Source organism: Sorex araneus, chromosome 2 (assembly GCF_027595985.1).
Source record: "Sorex araneus isolate mSorAra2 chromosome 2, mSorAra2.pri, whole genome shotgun sequence".
Classification (NCBI taxonomy): domain Eukaryota; kingdom Metazoa; phylum Chordata; class Mammalia; order Eulipotyphla; family Soricidae; genus Sorex; species Sorex araneus.
This window is the reverse complement of record NC_073303.1, coordinates 137,762,210-137,786,546: the sequence shown is the minus strand read 5'-3', so window position 1 is coordinate 137,786,546 and position 24,337 is coordinate 137,762,210. Positions and strand designations below refer to the sequence as shown.

Below are 24,337 nucleotides of genomic sequence, written 5' to 3'. Positions count from 1 at the left end.
ATCTCATCTCAATTTGCTTCATTTTCTTGATAACTCACTGATTGGTTAGCTCAAGAAAAATTAATTTGCAAACTACCTGGCAAATAACGTATCTTCATGTTATTGGTTAAGGTGGGAGCAGCATTTTAATTAAGTGTCTACATTCTAAGTAAAACCAGACTCCTTTATGGTTCTTACAGATGAGCATTAACAGCTCTTTTCAAATTATGATAAAAATTACTGTAAGATCTGGACTGTAATTTTTAAAAATCTAACTCTGGAGAAATAGAAATCATAATTTGTTTACCTATCATAACTTGCTTTGGTAATACCAGTGGTATTACCATTCATTTATATAAAAAGTATCTCTTAGCTCCCTGATGATGTGGGTTACATGATTTGCTTTTAGCTTAAATTCAGTATTGCTACAATCTAAATAAAGGTGATTTCTGGTATTAAAATACAAAGATAGGGGCTGGAGAGACAGTACAGTAAGACGTTTCCTTGCATGTGGCTGATCCAGATTAGATCCCTGGTACCCATCTGGTCCCTTGAGCTTGCCAGAGGTGGTGATCCCTGAACAGAGCCAGGAGTAAGTCTTGAACACTGGTGGGTGTGGTCTCCCCTGCTCCCCCCAACAAACAACATAAAATACAAATATCAATATGAACACCAGAAATTCCTAGCTTGGATCCAAAACTGGACAGATTGTGCTTGTCTTGCACAAGGCTGAACTTTGTTCAATTCCTGGCATCCCTCATGGTCCCCTTAATACTAATTGCTCTAAGTCACAAGTGATCAGTGAGCACAGAGCCAGAGCAAGCTGGGTATGACCCAAACCTCTCCTTCATCAAAATATTTTAAAACACAAAACAAAACAGAATTATATAGGTAGCAAAGAAGATTCTGTGAGATTTTTAACTGAGATTCCTAGAAAAGGGAGAAAGAGGTCTATATAATTCTTATAATTTGATAAAATAATATGATTTTATATTTGAAGGAATTTTTCTTGCATTGCATCCTAGGAGGATTTTTTAAAAATGCAGAAATGAGATAGAAAATGAGTTTAATGTTTTGTAGAAATCAGTGTGTGTCCTTTAATTGACCATTTTTCCCTTACCTTAAATAAAAGCCAAGAACACTTTCTTAATAAGAGTAATAACAAGTAATAAATCAAAATAACAAAAGTGAAATGTTGAAGTAATCCTGACAAGATTTTTCAGAACAATTTTTAAAAAATATTTATTTAGAAAACACTTAGCTTTGGAAAACAACAAAAGAAATACCACATTTCAAATAAGCAACAGAATACCACGCTGAGATTAATTTCATAACAAAAGCCACAGAGAACAGGAATATAAATGCTGATTAAAGAGAAGAAGGATTGAGATAGAGGTAGAAAATAACTCTATTTACTGCCAGTAAGTAAGTCTTGTTTGAGAAGGAAAAGCTTCAAAACCAAAGGTTAGGAGAGCGCTAGTCTACTAGTTTGCCAGAGGCAGGATGCATTTCTTGGGGTACCTGCCTAAGGGGGTTTGGTTCCACCAATGAATAATGATCCTAATTCTACACTAAGCTCATCTTTTGGGACACTGATATCATCTCCTGCTTCTTCTCCAAGTTTCTTCCACCAAGGTGCTTGTATATGCTTCAATGTAGTGAGGTGGGCCTGTTTTGCTTTGGCTGCCACAGGCCTGGATCTACTCAGGAAAAGTTCAGGTTCTTTCCCTTTGGCCTCTTTCAAACTAGGTGCCTCTGCAGTAAAGAGAAAACAAACAGGTGAGTGAAAGTTTTGTACCAAAGAGAAAAAAAAAACCTAAGAGTTGGACCTCTGCAATAGCAGGTAAGACATGGTTCTGGAAGAGTAAGCTTTGGTTTCCCCTTTGTATTAAGTCTACATTTTAGACATTCCTGGGCTCTCTATAAGACATGGTAGTTTACTCTTTTCCAAGAACACAATTCTGCCCCAGCTCTTGGACTCACAGAAGATCAATAGGTAATAGGCAATACCTGGGGTTATAGTCCAGTATCCCTCCCAGAGGGCCTGGCAAGCTACCCGTGGCGTATTCGATATGCCATGCCAAAAACAGTAACAACAAGTCTTGAAATGGAGACGTTACTGGTGCCTGTTCGAGCAAATAGATGAACAACAGGACGACAGTGCTACATAGTCCAGTAAATAACCTGAAAGACTCTAAGTACTTAAAAGGTGTTAGTCTTATCTTAACAACACAGATGTGCCCCAAATTAACAAGACATCTTTAGGAAACAAATAGGAATATTCTCTTACTTTGTAATGAACATGAAGACCCAGTTTTCCTACAAAAAAAATCCTACAAAATGAGCCACACTTAACTTACTCCTAGACTAACTTCCTCCCCTGTTGGGAAATTTCTTTTACTTTGACTTACTTTCCAGTAAACTTCTCTATTTTCTGTGAGTCTGAGCATCTTTATTATTTAATATTGCTACTCTTGAAAATATTGAAGAACCTGGGAACCTGCCATCTCCACTCTTATCAGTTCCAACTTCAAATCTATAGCTGTGATGACGTGATAATTCAAAAGTTGTAACTATAGCTGACAGCAACTCTTTCCCAATCCCTGCTTTAAAAATTTATTAATTTTGAAAGAATTATTTATTAACCATCAGGAATTTAAAAAAGAATTCTATAGATGAGCTCAGTTGTAGACATCTATCCATTAAAAAATATAAAATTCATAACTAATGGCATAAAAAAACCTTCGGATCCACATATACTAAAAATATTTCTTTTCTTCTCTTTTTTTTTTTTGCTATGTTGGGTTACACCCGGCGATGCACAGGGGTTACTCCTGGCTCTGCACTCAGGAATTAGTCCTGGCGGTGCTCAGGGGACTATATGAGACACTGGGAATCGAACCTGGGTTGGTCATGTGCAAGGCAAACACCCTACCCGCTGTGCTATTGCTCAAGCCCTACTAAAAATATTTCAAAAGTGGAGTTAAACACTGGCTTCATGGATAGTTTCTCATTAAATGAGGAACAGATAAATTTTTGTGTGTGAAAGCACCTTATTAAAAATTATGAAATATGACAATATGCTCTTGAAAATTCATAATAGAATCTGGCTAAAAGGGTCCAGCAACTTTATTATTTACTTATTTTTGGCTTTCTGGATTTTGGGGTCATACCCAGTGGTGCTCAGGGGCTACTCCTGGCTCTGCACTTAATTACTCCTAGCAGTGTTCGAGGGGACCATATAGGATGCTGAGGATCAAACCTGGGTCGGTCACACACATGGCAAATGTCCGATTGTACCATCGCTCTGGCCCCCAGGTTCAGCAGCTTTAACATTTATTATGTTGTGGGGCCAGATCAGAGTACAGTGTGTATGGTGTTTGCCTTGCACGTGACAAGCCTGGGTTTGTTTGATTCCCAGCATGCCATTTGGTACCCAGAGCACAGCCAGGAGTAATTTCTGAGTATAGAGCAGGAGTAACTAAGCATCGCTGGGTGTGACCCAAAAAACAAATAACAAAATTGAATTGATAGATGTGAATCATACCAAGGCTGGGGAAAGCAATCAAGGAGGAGATTACAGGACCTGCATCATTTGAAAATACTGTGTACCGGTATTATCTAGATGTATTCTCTGGTCAGGAGACAAACTAATAGATCATCAAATGTTACCCTTGTGAATATTTTGGATGTCACAAAACTTTACAAAGTTTGTTAGTTTTAGTAAATAAAAATGAAATGTTTACATACTCATTAACTGTTCAATGTTGGTGCTGATCTGAGCCATTAGAGCCTCTCTGTGCAGCTGGGCTCTTTCTTCTAGGGCCCTGCCCATAAAGTAGTGTTGCAGGCGTTCTTGAGCTTGGGAATGGAGCTCCCTGCTGGTCATATCTGACATCTGAGAGCCCTGAGGCGATAGATAGGATAGACAATAATAACTACAGAAACGTTGTATTTTCCAATTATGTTTCAGCGAACTACTCAGCAAAGGTTCCAGAACCCCTACATGCCATGCTTTACTTTAAACTTTTCCCACTTTTGCCCTGGAAATGTGGCATGGGTCACCTTTGACAGAAAGATGTATTTTTTTTTTTGATTCATTATGTATTTGATTCTGAATAATAACTGATCACCATGGGCTCCAAAAGTTTCTACTGTTGCCAAAGCTTTTGAAACCTCCATATTCAATTATGGTGATCAGAGTTTAAAAAAGCTAGAACCTGGGGCTGGAGCAATAGCACAGTGGGTAGGGCGTTTGCCTTGCACGAGGCCGACCCGGGTTCGATTCCCAGCATCCCATATGGTCCTCTGAGCACCGCCAGGAGTAACTCCTGAGTGCAAAGCCAGGAGGCCAGGAGGTAACCCCTGTGCATTGCCGGGTGTGACCCAAAAAGCAAAAAAAAAAAAAAAAGAAAAGCTAGAATCTGAGGGGTGATGGGGGTTTAGCAGATTGTACAGTGGGTTAAGGTGTACTAGCTCTCTTGCCATGCACATGGTTGACTGGGGGTCTCTTGGGAATCAATGATCAATGTGTTGTAGAGGAGGCATTTTTTTTTTTGTATTATTTAGGTTGGTTTTCAACGTTTTCACCCTTGTGACCTGGCCACTGAAAAATCCCTGGTTCAGTTTAAATACTATTTTTGTTTTGTTTTTGGGTCAAACCCTGAGGGCTCAGGGCTTAATCCTGGCTCTATGTTCAGGGATCTGGTAAAGCCTGGAGACCATACAGGGTGCTGGGGATTGAATCCAGGTCAGCTAAGTACAAAGCAAACATACTATTTCTCCAGTCCCTTAAATATACATTTTTAAAATATAAAACTTTGAATTAAAAGTGACATAAAATAACTACAAACATTAAAAGTTTGCAATTTGAAGAACTTTGACATACATAGATATCCAACTTTAAAAACCATCCCTGTAATCAAGAAAAAGAATAATTACCCCAAAATTTCCTTGTCATTTTATAACTCTCTTATTACCAATCTCTCCAACCTCAAATCCCTAAGCAACTCCTGACTTGCTTTCTATTACTGTAGATTAGCTTTGTGAGGAGGCGGTACATATTCTTCATATGGCATCTTTTGTATAGAACAATTACTATGAGATTCATCCATGTTGCAGTATCAGTAATTCACTCCTTTATAATGCTGACTAGTACATAGTATATACACTTATTATCCAGCTGTTGGCACATATGTAGGCTTTTTTGTTTGAGAATTTATGCACACCTGCTTATATGGACATACATTTTTTGTCATAGGTAAGAGCAAAATAGCTCATTCATGAGAAATGAAAAATTAGTTTTTAAGAAACCACCAAGCTGTTTTCAAAGTGGTTATACTATCTGACGTTCCATTAACAGTGTATGGCAGAATTACAGTTCCTCTACTTGCTTAAGAATCTTTGGTATGATCAATCTTTCAATTTCAGTCATTCTAAACAGGTGTGATTTGTGTTTTTAATTTCCATTTCCTTTTTTCAAGTCATATGTGCCTTTTTACGTGTTTATTTGCCATCTATATCTTCTTTTGTGAAATTTCCATTTAAATGCTTTGTTCAGGGCTGGAGAGATAGTATAGTAGGGCAATTGCTTTGCATGTGGCCAAATGAGATTTGATCTCCTGGCGCTCATATGGTCTCCAAGGTCCCACCAGAATGATCCTTGTGCATAGTTGGGTGTGTCCCCAAATCCCACAAATATACACACATAGTAAAAAGAAATGCTTTGTGGGCTAGTGATATAGCATAGTGGGTATGTTGCTTGTTTTACACGTGACTAGTCCAGGTTCAATCTTCCATACCACATAAGGTTCTAGAACCCTGTCAGGAGTGATCCTAAGTGCAAAGCCAGAAGTTAGCCCTGAGCAACACTGGGTGGAGTACCAAAACAAAGCACTGTAGCATTGTCATTCCGTTGTTCATTGATTTGCTCAGGCGGGCATCAGTAATGTCTTCATTGTGAGACTTGTTGTTACTGTTTTTGGCATATTGAATATGCCACGGGTAGCTTGACAGGCTCTGCTGTGCGGGTGGGATACTCTCGGCAGCTTGCTGAGCTCTCCGAGAGGGACTGAGGAATCGAACCTGGGTTGGCCATGTGCAAGGCAAACGACCCACACACTGTGCTATCACTCCAGCCCATCGTCACTGTGGAGAGGAATGAATTTACTATGCAATCTCTGGAAGTTTTATTATTTAAGTCAGGCAGCATGAAGAGCAGACACGATATTTTCCATTTCTCATCTTCCTTGAGAGTTCACTGTGTATTTGGGGGTGATGTCTGTGACTAGTCTCTACTGTCCAAAGAAGGAGGCCATAGGGTCATCTGGCCTCTGGAATTTCATTCTGTAGGCATCCATTTCTTCCTCTGTGGGCTCACGGGTTTCATACATACTATTGTATGGCCGCTTCCATTCATCGATCTACATGATCTCCTTGGCATTCAGCACTTTCTTCAGTTTTTCGTGTTTCTTTTCTTCATCACCACTGTCTGAACTACTCTTTTGATGCTTCTTCTTTTTCTCTTCTTTTAGTTTTTCCTGTTGTATCTGGGTTTGAGGTTTTTTCACTGGTTCTTCTTCAGTTGTCTCATTTAGAACATATACCTCTGAATTAGCAACCTCCCTCCCAGTCTCTCCAGTACAGTAGGAATACTTGAAAAAGGAGTGACAAACACTTGTATCCCCATCTGCCATCTTTCTAGTAAGATCCTCAAATATGAGTGTGGTTGTGGATCTTCACATCCTCCTCGTACTTGTAGCAGGCAACAGCCCATTCTTGCCCTTTGATGACGGTTCCATGTCTTGAGTATTCTACATAGTCTCCAGTTTGAGCTAAGAGCAGTTCTACTGGAGGAGCATCCAGATGTTCTTGGCCACCAGACTTTTCTAAGATGCTTGCTTCCTGCTGCTCTCTGAAGTCTTCTTTTTTGGCTTTGAAAGACTTATACAACAGTTCGAGTTGATTGACTCCAAATAACGTTTACACCTGGGCATCTGCTTTCTCAACTCAGTTAGTTCCTAGCACCCCAAAAGCAGGGTCCCAATGAAGGACTGAATGGACCCAAGGCAAGATGTGAGCTACCCTGGCATTGAAATGAGACAGGTCAAAGCGCCTCAATATTCAACTATAAGTCGAGAGCATGGTCATGGAAAAATGGTATCATGATCCAAAAGTAACGACAAAATTAGGACCCTGCTGGGATTAGGAAGACTAACCTGGCCTGAGGACTGTGGTCTGTAATATATAGCGAGATGTCCTCAGGAAGAACCAAACTTTAAGTTTGATATATCTTACTGTGCTCATACAGAATGACGTTGCTAGAAATATTAGAAGTAAATTTACTATAACTATTTAAGTGGATTACTAGCTGAGGAAAGAAGAAAGTGACACACCCTGGATGGGGATCCTGCCCTTAAGTGGATCTCCTAGTAATCTGGAGTAATCTGTTTAGATGAGATTTTATCCTGAGTTAATCTCCTAGAGGAGTGGTCTTACCTCTCTTTGATGATTTGTTAATGTTCAAACTAACCTTTGTATCAACACCCTATGTGATTACTATATACGGTGAGTGAGATCCGAGATCGGAAGAGACCAGAGAAGAGATGGCAGAGACAGAGAATGGAAGAGACCAGAGGAGAGGCTACAGACAGTGTCAGAGATAGAGAGACAGATAGAAGAGAGCATAGCGGCATATACATAAGCAGAGCACAGAGGAGGAGGTAGGGAGAGGAGAGCTAGCCAAAGAAGGCAGAAAAAGAGTCAGGGAGTTGTCAGAGCAAGAGGCAGAGTCAGAATCCAGGGGGTCAGAGTCAGGATCCAGGGAAGAAGCAGAGAACAGAAGAAGCAGAGAAAGGGAAGAAGGAATCCAGAAAGTCAGAGAGAGTCAGAATCAGAATCTGAGGACCTGGATCTAGGAATGAGGGGTGAGGAAGAGTGTGTGAAATGGGAGAGATGAGAGATTGGATAAACAACAACTAATCAGCAAGCAGCTTGGTCCTCATTCTTCCTTCGCCTGCCCACCACCAACAGCCATCCCGATCCGGCTCATACACAGCGGCTCAAGAGCACCGAACATGAACGGTGAGAGAGAGGGGGGAAGAGAGAGAGAACCACCCTGAGAACCCGTCAACACACATCACCCTTCCACACGCGTGTCTGTATTTTTTACACATAAGTATGGATTTAGTTTTGGATTCAACAATTTCCACATCAATGCCCTGTTTGGCTAGGGCTTTGATGACTGCTTCACTCTCAGCAGAATCAAAGGCCTTCTTTAAATCGATAAACGTTAGACAGAGCGGCATCTTGAACTATCATGAAACTTCAATGAGTTGGTCACTGTGTGGATATGGTCGATAGTGCTGAGTCCTTTTTGGAACCTGGCTTGCTCACATGGTTGTCCTTCATTTGGTGTTCTGCATATTCTATTCAGTATGACTCGAGTGAACAACTTGTAGATGGTGGATAATAGGCAGACTGGGCGATAGTTGCCAATGTTGTGGATGTCTCCCTTCTTGTACAACAGAATGGTGCTGCTGGTTTTCCATTGGGATGGAACCTTGCATTCAGACAGGTAGCGTGTGAAGAGCCGAGCTTGTGTATCAACAAGTATTGGCGGCAGATTCTTCAGGTGTTCGGGTCTGACCTTGTCTAGACAGGGTGCTGTACTCGACTTTCCCGACAAAATGCTGTGTCGGATTTCATAAGGGAGGATGTTGGGAACGACATATCCATCCTGCGGAATTTGGTATATGGGTAGGTGGATGTGGCTGTCAAAGTGATCCTAGTAGAAGTCATGAATAATCCTCTCCATTGCCCTTCTGGAGGATGTGATAGATTCATCAGGATGTCAGAGGGCAGTCATCTTGATCTTGTAGTTGGCGTAGGACAGGCGAGCATTGCAAATACTTTTCCCAGCTTCTGCTACATTGGCGAACACTGCTATTCTCTTTGAGGTCTTCCCTTATTGCTTCTCTGCACACCTTTGCGAGCATGGACATTAGTTTGTGGTTGCCTGAGGCTTATGTCAAACTATGTTGGCAAATGAGCTCGAGAGTTTCCAAGGACAGGCGTCTGTTTGTGGCTTTCCCACTCTTGGCATTCTGCGCAGTCATGGAGGTGCTGAACCAGTTGATTATATTCCTCATTTATGTTGTCAATGACGGCATCTTCCCATGTCCAGTGTTTAGACTTGGCCTTCTGGAACTGTGAGTTACCATGGGTGGTCTTGGTCGACATGATGAACTCAGAAAGTCTCTCACCCTGTTTGTTCCATTCTAAGCCATGGGACCCAATGTGGAGTTCTTCGGGCGACCTTCTCAGTCCTATCTTGGCATTAAAATCACCAACAATGATCTTGTAGAAGGTGTGGTCGTCTTTATAGAACTTCTCTAGCTCCATGTAGAACTTACTAATTTCTTCTTCATCGTAGTTGGATATTGGTGCATAGACGATGAAGATAGAAAATGCCAGCAGTAAGCCACATCTATTCAAGTGTAATCATCCAATTTGAGTTGTTAGGCATTCGAATGAACCAATGCTCATGGCCAAGTTCGTGTTGAACTTTTTCAGATATATAAAAGAAAGCTCATACCAATCAACCTTTAACAACATGTTAGTGATATCTTAAAGAAAGTCTTAATTGCCCCTGACAAAACAGAACAGTCTTCACACTGTGTCCTTTATGGATATTTTTTTGTAGCATTTTCAGTGGTTTTTCATAAGACAATATAAAATATATTATTTCGGTTGTGCTTTGGGACAGGGCTTGGGGCTTGGGATGAAAACAACCTAAATATGGTGGGGGGAAGGTTAATGGTGGTGGGACCGGTGTTTGAATATTGTCACTGTCACTGTCATCCTGTTGCTCATTGATTTGCTTGAGTGGACACCAGTAATGTCTCCAGTGTGAGACTTGTTATTGCTGTTTCTGGCATATCGAGTATGCCACGAGGAGCTTGCCAGGCTCTGCCGTGCGGGCAAGATCCTCTCAGTAGCTTACCAGGATCTCTGAGGGGGCAGAGGAATTGAACCCTGGTTGGCTGCATGCAAGGCAAATGCCCTACCTGCTGCGCTATTGCTCCAGTCCATTTGAATATTAAATGTAATCAAATACTGTACACTACCTTATAAAATAAAATAAAAAATAAAAGCAAAAAAAAGAGGAAGTATCTCTGGCTTTGGTGTCAGAGCAATGCTGGTCTTATTAAATGAGCTGGAAAGTATTTCCTTCTCTTCAATTTTAGGGACTACTTTTCCTCCTCTTTAATCCACAAATTCAAAGCAATTTAGACCTCAGGTTTTACCTATAGAAATTATAAATAAAAAAAAATATTTTTCAGTCATACCTGTGTTCAGAGCTTACTCCTAGCTCACCTTTCAGGGATTACTCCTGGTGGGGCTTGGAGGATCACATGCAGTGCTAAAAACTGAACTGGGGTCAGCTGGACGCAAGACAAATGCACTACCTGCTTACCATCTCTCTGGCATTCCCTATGAGGATTTGTAACTACAATTTCAGCTGTCTTTTAAAACATTTTTTTTTTCCACATCCAGTGGTGTCCAGGGCTTACTTTTGGTTCTGTGCTCAAGGATCATTCCTGGTGGACTTGGGGGACTATTTGGGGTATCAGGAATCGAACCCAGGTCTACCACCTATGGAACCCAATGGAAGGCAAGAGCCTTACCCACTGTACTACTCTCCAGCCCATCAGCTACCTTTTTTGGGGGGAGCTATCCAGTATATAGCAGTTGGTGTATACTAATAAATATCTGATGATTTTGATTTATAGGGTCAACTTATATTTATAAAGATCGAAATGACAAGGAAAGTCATAAGTTTTCTTTTTCCAGTGTTCTTATTTTATGTAGAGTTGAATGCTGTCATAGTAGCATTTGTATTGTTTGAATCTGGAGGGGCCACTCCAGCATTACTTGGTCCAACAGTGTGAGCCTGATGACTTGTAACTTGGGATGGTGCTAGAGTGCTGCCTAGTGCTAGATTTTAGTGTGTTTCCCTGAAATCAGGTTAATGATATGAGACTCTTACTTATGACTCTTAGGAGTTCAGCTGTTCAATTCCTCTCTTAACAATGTTCTGTTGTAGTGCTTTAACAGATACATTTTCCCCTACCATGAATTAATATTCTGATTTTCATTTATAATTTTGTTTTTGCATTAATTTCTGTACTTTGGGAGTTCTGGAAGAATAAAAAGGTGAATAATTTGATTACCTAAAATATTATCCACCTAGAATTTTCATACTTTAAAATTCTGTATATTTATGTGATCTAGAGAAGAAAAGAGAGGGTGAGGAAATAAACCAAGACAAAAACAACTTAAGTAAAACAAATATGAAAAGTATAAAATAATATGGGTGGTTGGTTCAAATGAGGAAAATAGTAATTCTGATGGGCTGAAACATAAAATACCAACTTTTCCAGGAACATTAGAGAACAGAGGACATACAGGAGAAACATTAATGATCAGTAGATATACAGCTTACATAACTGAGATGAGCATTACTTTTTTTTTTTTTTTTGCTTTTTGGGTCACACCCGGTGATGCTCAGGGGTTACTCCTGGCTCTGTGCTCAGGAATTACTCTTGGCAGTGCTGGGGAGACCACATGGGATGACAGGAATTGAACCCGGGTAGGCTGCATGCAAGGTGTGCAAAGTCCTTGTGCAAGGTCCTACCCGCTGTACTATCACTCCGGGCCCAATGAGCGTCACTTTGAAATGAGTGGCTTTCTGCAATGGAAAATTGGCTTCAAATATTACTAATCTTTAAAAATAAAAGGTGTAAGGTCAATTACTTTATAAGGTAAATAAATGGAAAGAACAATGATCTACAAAGTCATGGTAATAAAAATTAAAAGATATCAACACTTCTGTTGGGAGAGAGGTACAAGCTCTTTTCAATAATCAAGTTGTAAGGGGGAAAGTTAAATGCTTTATATTATTAGCTCCTGAATTTCATTAATAGCCTAGTGGATTTCAGTTTTCATATGTATTATACATTTAAGTATAGATATAGGATAATAATAATTACTGATTGGAAGCTACATATACTGTTTACGAAAGATTCAAAATAGTAAGTTTCATGTTTGCAAAAAATGCAATGACCAAGTTTTGCTGATATATTACGAAAAGAACTAATATGAAGCAAAGTCTTTTTCATTATTTCTTATACCTTTGTGTAATAATTAAGAGATGACTCTAAAGCCATTAACTTTACAGTGAAGGAACTGTTTTACCTTATACCAGTAACATACACACATATACAAGAAAGACACTGATTTTCTGATGAGCATTAATTACTTGAATAATGACAAAAACGTCTACATACTGGATGCTTTTTCATATAGTCATCCACTTGTTGCTTCAATTCAACTCTGCGTGCATCGGTGAGTTCTGGAAGTCCTTGCCAAAGAGCAAACAGTTTGTTTTTCTGACGACGTTTTGCTAGGAATTTAAGAGCCTGGGGGAAAAAAACAAACAAATGGTATCTAACTTTTCTTTCCTAATTAATAGAACTGCTTTCTTCCAATGACATATAGTAGTGATTACACTGCAATAATTCTTAAATGAGTGTACAAGAAGAGAGTAATATAACTGTGATGGAGAGAGAAGACAATTTTCAAAATATATTCTTCTCCAGTGCTTTATTGTCTTTTAAGCATATGAGTAGTACTATCTGAAGGGTAACCAATAAAGAGAAAATAGGCATTAGTTTTAAAGTCTCAATTCTTAATAAACTATAGGATTCCATGTAAGTGACCAAATTTTTATGATGAAAGGTTTTGGCTATGGAAAAGAGACACCAGCTGTACTTAGCTTATAGGAATATGTATACTGAAGAGATAGTATGCAAGAAAAAAATCAGTAAATAAGAAAATGTAAAATTATAATGGGGCTGCTGACAAAAAAATACTGAATCTTCCTCTGTAAGCTCTTTAAGCACTTAACTCCAGATGAAACAAACCTTGAGATAACTCAAGAAAGCAAGCAAAATTTTGAGAGAAAACTTATCTTACCCGGTTTTCCTTCACCTCTTTGTTTTCCTACCTCCTCTGCAGTTTTTATTTTGATCAATAATAATTTAAGTAAAGGATTTGAAAATTATGGTCCAGAGGCAAAATCCAATCTGCTGCCCATTTCCATATGGTCTGAGCTAATAATTGTTTTTCACGGACGAAGAGGAAAGTGCAAGGGGTAAAGTGCTTTCCTTACATGTGACAGACCCCTGTTTCATCTGACACTGCATACTAGCCCCCCATCACCCCACCCCATCAACACCGAGAAATGACCCTTGAGCAAAGAGCCAGGAATACCGTCCTGTATCCCCTCTCCTACTGTGGGCCTCCTTGTCTCATGCCCTGGCCTCTCACATAACTTTCAAGTGTAGATTCTTTGGAATATTCTGTTGGAATATCCTTGGAATAAATCCTAGGAATATTCTTGAGATATGCTGCTCTAGAAGATAAAGAGTAACATCACCTTCCATATGAGCTTCTTAAGAGATGAGAAAGCAAGAGAAGAAAATCCTGCAGCATTGTTTAGTTTGAGAAAGCAGGGAATTATGGCAAGAAGGCAGATAAGTAAAGACGGTACTCTCCTCTCCCCTACATCAAATTAAAGAACTTCCTTATAAGTATAAACACAATCAAACTGTAACACTGGTTCCTAGCCTCAGAGGTATCAAGCAAAGCATAACTTCAAATGGCTCCAGGTCTTCCTGAGCACCATTGGGGGGTTGCCAGTATATTTATTATTATTATTATTAATATTATTAGTATTATATTTTGTGGTCACATCTGGTGGTGCTCACTCTTGGCTCTATGCTCAGGGATCACTCCTGGAGATGCTTGGGGAACAATATGGGGTCCCAGGGATTGATTGAATTTAGATTGACTGTGTGCAAGGCAAGAGGCTGTCTGTTTACTTTCTGCTAATTTAAGCTGAACTTGCACTGATCCTTGTAATTACACAATACTATTCCATAAATTAGGTCATCTAATTCACATAACATAGCAAAAAAGAACATACATTTATTTATAATGCACATGTCAGAGTTGGTAATAATTAAGACTTAGTTTCTTATCCTTGAGGAATTCCCAGCCAAAAAAAGAAGAAAGACTTATTTTTTGGTTTTTGGGTCACACTGGCTATACTTAGGGCTTACACTTGACTCTGTGTTTAGGTATCACTTCTCGTCATGCTCAGGGGACCACAGATAGTGCTGGAGATTGAATTTAGGTCAGCTGTGGGTATAGTTAATGCTGTACCCACTGCACTATCTCTCTGACCCTAAAAAGAAAACCAAAACACTGTATTATGATAAATGACACAAAGAGTCTATGGAAGTACAAGAATGGAATACCTAAATCAGTTTGGGACAGTGGCTAGGAATTTCTTATTTTGGAGAAGAAACCAAGACAGAAAAACAAGGTGGCTTAATCAGTAATCTACAGCAGGTGACTAACAAAGTCATGTGTGAACCCATGTTCTGCCTTCTAGCTCTGCATTCTTTTTGTCACTCAACTGCTCTCTGAAGTGTGACAGCTGCTTTATACTCCGTGAGAGACTGCTTCTGTTGATGAAAATTTTTCCTTTCCCTGTACCCCCGCCAATGTTTCTGGATAATCAATGCTGATTTTTCTTCTATTTCTCGATTATGTTTTTCCACCTGACCTAAAAAGGTAATAGACACTATTAAAACATATTTACTAATAGTCTTCCTCAAATTCTGGATTCAGGTCAATCACAGTAACAGTCTTGTAGTATTTTCATATTTTTTCAATAACTATTTCCATTATTTCAACAATGATTCTTAGATTTCAAAATAAAGCTCCAAAATATTTTTCAGATAATGCAACTTAAAGTCTTAAATAGTTTTTTTTTTGTAACAGAACAGTAAGGGCTGGATATCTGATAGCAAGAAAATTTAGAAAAAATAGTCACAAATACATAGCACTGTAGCACTGTTGTCCTGTTGTTCATTGATTTGCTCAAGCGGGCACCAGTAACATCTCCATTGTGAGACTTGTTACTGTTTTTGACATATCGAATATGCCACGGGTAGCTTGCCAGGATCTGTCGTGCAGGCGAGATATTCTCAGTAGCTTGCCAGGCTCTCCGAGAGGGACAGAGAAGTCAAATACATGACTGATAAAAAATTTATGTGATCTGAAGAGAAACTACAGTACAAATACATGATTAGGAAGTTGCTCAGAAGCACCAGAGAGAATGGATAAATGTGTTTGGGGCTGGAAAGAGTATAGGGGGTAAAGCACTTGCCTTGAATGCAATAAACCTGGTTTCGGTGACTGACATCACCTGTCATCCTCCAAGCACCTGAGCACTGAGTCAGGAGTAAGCCCTGAGTACAGTAAGATGTGATTCCCCCAAAACAGAAAAATAACAACAACACAAAATGTGTTTGTTATCTATGTGATTTCAAATTTTCGTGTCAGTTGTCAATTCTATAGATGATAATGGTCCTTTCTGGGAGTTGGTGGAGGTGGACAAAGGAAAGGTGCATCATTAATGGGGAAATAGGTAGACTGTAGGTCAGTAACTAGATAGGGGATAGAGGATTATAGGGGAAAACAATGACTGATTTGGGAGCTATTTAAGGATAGCTGAATAACACTAACCAAAAGGCAGCTAATACAGACAGAACTGTACTGTTCAACAATAACCAAAAATGCCTAAAGTGAAAAAAAAAATTTTGGTCCTTATTTGTATACTAGCCATATTTTAAGTACACAATAGCTATTTGTCAGTGGCAACCATATTACATAGTGAAAATATGGAACATTTCATTGCATACAGAGTCCTACTGAGCAGTACTAGTGTTGTGATTAGGAAAAAAGGGTTAGGATGCAGGCAATATTTAAAAGTACTGACCTATTCTGTAAGTAGTTAAAGCTATAGTTATGGATAGTAGTCAAGAAAGTGACTATGAAGGGCTGGAGCAATAGCACACTGCGTAGGACATTTGCCTTGCATGCGGCCAACCTGGGTTCGATTCCCAGCATTCCATATGGTCCCCTGAGCACCATCAGGAGTAATTCCTGAGCGCAGAGCCAGGAGTAACCCCTGTGCATTGCCGGGTGTGATCCAAAAAAAAAAAAAAGAAAGTGACTATGAGGGGGCTGGAGTGATAGCACAGCAGGTAGGGTGTTTGCCTTGCACGCAGCCGACACGGGTTTGATTCCTAGCATCCCATATGGTCCCCTGAGCACCGCCAGGGGTAATTGCTGTGTGCAGAGCCAGGAGTGACCCCTGTGCATTGCTGGGTGTGATCCAAAAAGGGAAAAAAAAAAAAGAAAGTGACTGAGAATAATAGGGGTTAGGATGGAAACATCTATATTTGAGAGAAAGGAAGATTGAAAAAAATCTAGTGGAAGATTAATGGGAATTGGGGGGAATGAAAAAACCCATGAAGCCATTTGCATTTTCCAGACCATATTACTAAGTATTAATATTAATCAGTTTATAGAAAACCTGTATGAATATCACATATGATGTTATATGTATATTAATATAAATATACCTCTAGTATAAATATAGTTATATTTTAATATATATAAAAATATCAGTTTTAAAAAATACTGTTTTTGGTTTGGGGTCACATCTGAAAGTGTTCAAGGCTTACTTATGGCAGTGATACTGCCATGTCAAGGGGACAATATGCATTGCCAGGCAAGGCAAGCGTCTTAATCTCTATACTAACTCTCTAGACTCTAGCATTAGTTTAGTGTATAAAAGGTATCAAAAAATGACAAGGTTTGTACTGAGGTCTGAAAAAATTATTCTCATGGAGGACCTAGCAATATTCCAACTCTTTAAGTTCAAGGAGTTCTTTTTTTCTTTTTTATGTCTCTGATAGCTATCTGTAAGCCTACATTTTAATTATTTACTAATTTATTTGAAAGCAATAAATAGAAAAATTAGTGGAAATATTGTCATCATCAATAGACCTTAAAAATAAAACATGTAACTTAATTTTTTGAGTCAAAAGATTTAAAAAGGCTTATCTGTTAAAGCAAAAACTAGAAAAAGGTCCAAATTAGAAATAATAATCAAATAGGTAGGAAATTTTAACAAAATACACGCTAAATATTCATTTACTTATAAAATGGACACTGCCACCCACCTGGATGAACTATTTCGAGCATACTCAAACGTAATTCTCGAGAAATTCTCATGGCTCTCTGCTTTTGAAGATGCAATTGTAATCTGCGATCTTCTTCTTCCTTCTGCTTATTTAGTTTCAGCAACATCTTTGTTCGTTTAAATCTGTGATAGAAATACTACAGCCTTACATTCATTTTTATAAATCACATAACTACTCAAAAATTTATGAAAATAATGCTTAACCTTATTAGTTATAATATAAATACAGACACATAAAACTATAAAGTAAGCTTTCCAGTTGTTCTGTACATAACCATTTTTGAAAAATATCTGGATATATACACCTAAAGTCTGTCAAAATGTTAACTAATTCCATATCTAATAAATTTCCTAAGGCCATAATTCGATATATATATAAAAGATTTATGTTCAAGGATGTACTTACTCCATAACAACAGTAAAAAGTTGAAAACGCCATATTTGCCACAATCAGAATTTGAATAAATACTGTTTTATTCACTGAGTGGAATTCTATGAACTCATAATAATGAAAAAAGTTTCAAATAATATTTTATAACAAGGGAATTATATCTAAACAATGTCAAAGAAAATATATAGAGAAATGAAGTTAAGCCCATGATATTCCATAATCTTGCAAATCAATTAACAGCAAAAATTAATTTATAAAAATATAACTAAACTAATATTAGTCCACAGTAGATAAACACAAAAGTTTTCAGTTATAGAAAATGAAAACAAAGAGAATAGGAGAAGACAACTGAATGCATTTATCACTATAAATATAATTTGTATTGCATGTATATATACACACACAACACAACTTCTTTATCATGTCATGTAAATTTTGGGCACTCAATCAATTGTTTCCAGATATTGACTATTAGGGCTGGAGAGAAAATACAATGTACCGGTATAGTGCCTATCCAAAGTAATCCCTGAGCTGAGAGTCAGGAGTAAGTTCTGAGCACAGCCCGGTGTGGCCCCAGCAACCCCACCCCTCCAAAAAAAAAATCAAACCAATTCTTGGCTATTATAAAGAATGCTGCAATAAACACAGGTGTGCACATATCTGAGTTAGTGTTGAGAGAGATATATAGGAATATACATACATACATATATATATATATATATATATATATATATATGATTTTTGTTTGTTTTTGGGTCACACCTGGCTTTGCTCAGGGCTTAAGCCTGGCTCTGTGCTCAGAGATCACTCCTTGTGATGCTGGGGACTGGACCTGGGTCAACCACATGCAAGGCAAGGCCTTGACGGCTGTACTATCTCTTCGGCCTATGTGAGTTTTATTTTAAAATTTTTGAAATTTTAAAATAAAATTTCAAAATTTTACTTTGAAATTTTATATATAAATGTTCTCTATAAGGTTGAGCCAGTTTACTTTTACTCTGACAGTGGAGGAAATTATTTTCCTCTATATCACTACCAGCATTTGTTGTTTCTGGTCTATTTTTTTTTTTTTTTTTGCTTTTTGGGTCACACCCAGCAATGCACAGGGGTTACTCCTGGCTTTGCACTCAGGAATTACCCCTGGCAGTGCTCAGGGGACCATATGGGATGCTGGGAATCGAACCCGGGTCGGCCACGTGCAAGGCAAACGCCCTACCCGCTGTGCTATTGCTCCAGCCCTCTGGTCTATTTTTGATATAGGCGATTCTCACTGCTATGAGGTCATTTTCATTTCCCAGATAACTGGTAAAAATGAACATTTTTTCTTATGTACCTATTGGCTTTTTTAACTCTATTAAAAAAGGGAAAAAAAAAAACCTCAAGTGCATGTGCCCTAAAAAAATAGGTTCTAGAGAGGACAAAGAATAAACTACTAAGTGCTCTTATTTTCCCTTCAGAGCTGGAAATCAAGTAAAGGCCTTTACCCCTCTGACGAAATGGCTATGATAACTTGCACCTCCTACAGAACTTATCCCCCAAAACTTATAGGCTATAGAGCTTGTAGAAAAGGAGACTACTACTTAACCTACTTAAGGAGGGTAAAAAAGAACAGGCCCTAAAGAGATTCTCCCTTTAGATACATTATCAACAAAACAACAACAATAAACAACCCTTTTTCTATCATCTATCTTATTACAGATTATATCACAGTCAGTATTTTTACTATTATTAGAAACATCACTAAAATTAAAAATAGTAAAAAATTAAACTGTAGCACTGCAGCACTGTGGTCCAGTTGTTCATCGCTTTGCTTGAACGGGCACCAGTAATGTCTCCATTGTGAGACTTGTTACTGATTTTGGCATATTGAAAATGCCATGGGTAGCTTGCCAGGCTCTGCAGTGCAGGAGGGATACTCTCGGTAGCTTGCTGGGCTCTTCGAGAGGGACAGAGGAATCAAACCCAGGTCAGCCATGTGCAAGGCAAATGCTCTACCTGCTGTGCTACTGCTCCAGTCCAAAAAAAATTAAACAATTAATTAGAATTATTTAATAATTAAATACCGAAGAATTAAATATTAAATAATAATTAAAAACGGAAAATAGTTAAAAATGGTATTAAAATGATTACTAGAACTGCACTGCTAGGACATTTAGTATCTAAAAAAACTCAGTTTAGACAAAGAGTCTAGTCAGACAGGCTAAGAAATATGGTAAAACTGAACAGAGAAGGGATCACTAAGTCAATGATGGTTGGAGGGATCATTTAGGATGGGAGATGTGTGCTGCAAGTAAATAAAGAACCAAAAGTGGTAGCCTCTCAGTATCTGTATTGCAAACTATAATGCCCAAAAGTAGAGAGAACATGGGGGAAATTGTCTGCCATAGAGGCAGGATGAGGGTTGGGATGGGAGGAGGGATACTGGGGACATTGGTGGTAGAAAATGTGCACTGGTGGAGGGATGAGTGTTTGATCATTGTTGAAAATCAATCATGAAAGCTTTATAAATATCTCATGGTGATTTAATTAAAAAAAAACTGAATTCAACTTCAGAGCTTGAAGGCAGAAGTAAAATATAAACAAAGAGTAAAAAATGGCCTTTAGTGACTGAAATAATGACTATAAGCACACTTATGTGTCTGGATTTATATGGCTTAATTTCATATTTAAAAACACTTAATAATTAATGTGAATATAGATTTTATTTTCTCTCCAGTAACATTTTAGTTGATTTCTGAATATGAGTTTCTATAAATCATTTAAAAAATTTCAAAAGTTAGCAGAGGGAAAAAAGATTAGGAAGGGGGAGACAGTTCAGAGCCAGTGCACATGCTTTGCATGTGGGAGACCCAGGTTTTATATTTGGAATTGCATGGTCCCCTAGGCACCACCAGGAGAAATCTCACTGAGCACACAAGAATACACTGTCTCACCAGGAACAGGAAAAAATCCACAAACAAAAAAAAATTAAAAGATTACTTACTCAACTGATTTCTTGATAAGAATTAACATTTGACCATCTGACAATACTGCATTTCTGTAAATGAACTTACCAATCAACAAAGAACAGATCAACCTATTCAAACTATCTGCTATTAAGAGGTTAAGATTTCTTCAGAAATTTCTGTTATTTACAAAGTATGAGTCCATGCAATTTCTTAGGCAAGGGAAAGCAGTTTACTGTACCTGAGCTCTACAAACATTTATCTAAATGATTTCAAACTGACTAGAACTGTTCCTCACCTCAACAAACAAGAGATTCAATTTGAAGAGGAAGTTGAAGAGTAGCAGACTATACCATTTTGATAAGATTATCTTGAGGTGAAGGTACATGAATCAACAGATTTGCAGAAAGAAGGCCTTTCCAGATCATCTGATCTGAAACAGTATTTAGAAATTAGGGCTGCCAGAAATACCTTCTTTAAATTCTATGGTGATAATGATATAAAGATGGTGTCAAGATGAATTTGGCTAAACAACCCCATCTTTCCTTCATTTTCACAATAGATCTACCATTTTACAATTTGTATTCCTCAAAAGTCTAACTTGCCTTAACTTTTTACTTGTCACTTCTGTGTAAATTTTTTTTAGTATGCTATATAAATCCAAGTGCCTGTCCTTTCATTTACTGATCATGTGCGGTTTCTTTTAAATAAGGTGTGCTATGTTCAGGTTCACAACTAAATCACTGAGGAGATCCAAGCTAAGACTTAAATTCATGGGTACCCCAGTCTCCTGGTTGAAAACTCTTAAAGTGCACTTGGGAGGGGGCAGGCAGAGTCCCCATCCTGACAAAGCCCTGGCAGCCACTGCAAGGTCAACAGTTCTACTCCATTCCTACACAACTAATCTCAGCAGAGATGCCAAATTAACACAAATCCCAGGTATACTGGTTCAGGCTGAAGCCAAAAAATCCTCACAAAAACAAAAGAAAAAGGAAGCTCTCCCCCACACACACACACAAACCCTCCAAAACACAAACTGACAACAAAATACACTGGAGGAGGATCTGACCACAAAGAGACAGAAATAGTCCTTCCCCATGAGAAGCAAGGAAAATTTGCATGAATTGCTGCAACTAACAGATGTGAAAAAGTGCTGAAGACTGTAGCAAACTTGAAATTAAAAGTTTGAAAATCTAAAGGCTAAACTACACGAGTGTCTTACAAGTGTGAAATAAAAATAATGGAAACAAATTAATTATAATTAATTTTAGTTGCACATCTTCTCTTTTAGAGATTATTATTTTTATATTTTGGGGGGCATGGGTACACCTAATGTGCTGGAGACTGTTACTTGAACCTTGGGAGTCACTCATGGCCTTGCCTGAGGGACCATGTGGTGCTGGGGACTGAGCCTAGGACTCCCATAAGCAAAAGATGTATTTAAATTCTTTGAAGTATATTTTCCCAGTAAAGTTTCTATCTTTTGGGGAGGCAAGGGTGAGGTAGGAAAGGGTTGGGATTTTGGAGCCACACCTGGTGATGCTTAGAGGTTACTTCTGGTTTTGCACTCAGAAATCATTCCTGTGATGTTCAGTGGACCATATGGGATGTCAGAGATTGAATAAAAGGCAAGGTCCCTTCTGGCTATACGATGTCTCCCTCTAGCCTCTAAGATTCTCTTTTTTAACAGAAATGTTTATAATTTGTCTCTTTTTACTATAAAAAATGAAATTTCTATTTTAAAACAGGAGAATATTAATAAGATTTCATAAATATACTTTGGAAGTGGAAACGTGTAGTCCTGGGATACTCTAAAGCATTTAATACTGCAAGAAAAAGCAAACTGGTAAATTTGACAAACTATTGTGCCAAACACTGAAGATCTGAACCTTTGGTATACAGGGGCACCTTTAAGTAAGACAACAGATGAGTCTCATCTGTGTCTTAGACTCCATAAATAACAACCACTAACTACAATACAGAAGAAATCAAACTATACCAAGAAAATCTCACTTTTGAACAGAAGATTCTCAAAGCATTCATCTCAAAGTAGTCATCATTTCCCAAATTTTTATCAAAGAACTGCTCTGAAAAAAATCTTGTAAGAGAAGCAATAAACTGAGCAATGCTGGAAAAGAATTATTCTTGTCTCGCATGATTATTAGATACATAATAGGTTTGTAGCTTGTAAATCTTCAAGAGCAAAAAAATAGTGTCACATGCATTTTTTTCACCCTATTACTTTCCAAGTGTCAGGTAATATGCTTGGAAATAAAAATTATTTTAATTGTGTGAGGTATAGAGAATAATTCATCAATGGAAAATTTGAAACAGAGAGGTGGAGCAACTTGTTTTAAGTTCATTGTTTGCTCTCTTTATCTAACATGGCCTCTGGTACTTGGTGCATGTAAAAAAATTATTGTCGTTTTTAAATTTTTTGCTACCATCAATACTCAGCCCAGTATATTAGTAACTATTTTTCCAGAGCTACTGGTCTGAAACTGCTCTTAATGTGGCACTTATGGCATACTTTGTGGGAGTTATATTCTATAATTCTGTAAGACTATGGAGATAATGAACTTAAAACAAATAATGACTTAAGTGTCTTGGACCAAGGCAAAAAATAAAGTTGAATACTTGAATAAAAGTATTAATATCTCTTAAAGTTTTGCATGAAGGAAACTTTAAACAATGTATAAGATATTTACTAAGAGACATCTATGTATCAATATCTATCACTAATCCATTCAAATCAGAGTCAATATAAGAATATGCAAACACAAAGTTCACTATTTTAAACACTTATAACTGAAAAGCACAGCTGCAGTTATTGATAGTTTCAGTTTTCTTTACAAAATTATGGGCGGCTAGAATATGTCAAGTTTCATTTTAGTGAACTAAAACTTAGTTTCAAGTAGGCTGTACAAAAAATTACCTGAGATGGTTCCATTTATCATAACGGTTTAGAATTACAGGTTAATATAAAGTAGAAAGGTAGAATGGGTGACTTATGGGACCTTTCAACCCAGAATGATGGTGCCTGAGGAGGAATGGGTTTGTATAACAGTTATATAAATATAACTGCTATATCTCCGCTTTCTACCAGAACAATCTCCCCTTGAGATTCTTCCATTACAAAGATGTTTGTTCCAAAGTATTAATATATGTAATAAGAACTAAGTACAAATATATCTAATATGTACTAAGTATATTGGGACCTTATATATTTGAGCTCTGTAACACAGCACCATTGGGAAGGATGAGTAAAGAGAGGCTGCTAAAATCTCAGGGGTAGGACAAATGGAGATGCTACTGGGCCTGCTCGAGCAAATAGACAATCAACGGGATGATAGTGATATAGTGATAGTGATAGATTAAAATAGGCATCTGACAAAAGAATGCTATTTTTCTCCTGATGATTACTGGTTCTAAGCAAGAAATAGTGTACTTAGAAGATAGTTGAGGCTCTCAGTCTATGAGGTTGTTAGCCCCTGACCCCTGCTTTTTCTTCATATTTCTGCATTTCTTAATTTTTCACAGTATCCCACTTCCGACTTATTCACCAGTCCCTTGGCAATAACTAATAACTGAGGTGTGAACTGCATGTGTATACTTTTTATTTATTTTTTTAGATGTTTTTATTTTATAAAGCAGTTCACAATATTTGATTATATTTAATATTTAAACACCAATCCCACTACCATTACTCCTTCCCACCACCACATTTTGGATGTTTCCATTCTGAACCTCCAACCCCTGCCCCAAAACAGAACCAAAATAATATATTTTGTATTGTTTGTTATGAAAAATCACTGAAAATACTACAAAAATATTTCC

The 24,337-nt window shown here is 37.9% G+C and overlaps 1 protein-coding gene across 2 annotated transcripts in view; it reads right to left on the bottom strand.

Annotated features, from left to right (window-relative positions):
• Window positions 1–1,060: 1,060 nt before the first annotated feature.
• The window catches only part of IQCB1 (IQ motif containing B1), a 67,519-nt gene continuing 44,242 nt past the window's right edge, over window positions 1,061–24,337 (bottom strand). Inside the window, exons 10-14 of one of the 2 annotated variants that reach the window (XM_055129260.1) lie at window positions 17,145–17,287; window positions 14,526–14,674; window positions 12,330–12,461; window positions 3,730–3,886; window positions 1,061–1,734 (exon numbers count right to left, since the gene is read on the bottom strand). In XM_055129260.1, the coding sequence (XP_054985235.1) occupies window positions 1,505–1,734; window positions 3,730–3,886; window positions 12,330–12,461; window positions 14,526–14,674; window positions 17,145–17,287 (811 nt within the window). In that variant the 3' untranslated portion in view covers window positions 1,061–1,504. The remainder of the gene's footprint in view (window positions 1,735–3,729; window positions 3,887–12,329; window positions 12,462–14,525; window positions 14,675–17,144; window positions 17,288–24,337) is intronic. The other variant, XM_055129259.1, reaches the window with a different exon arrangement.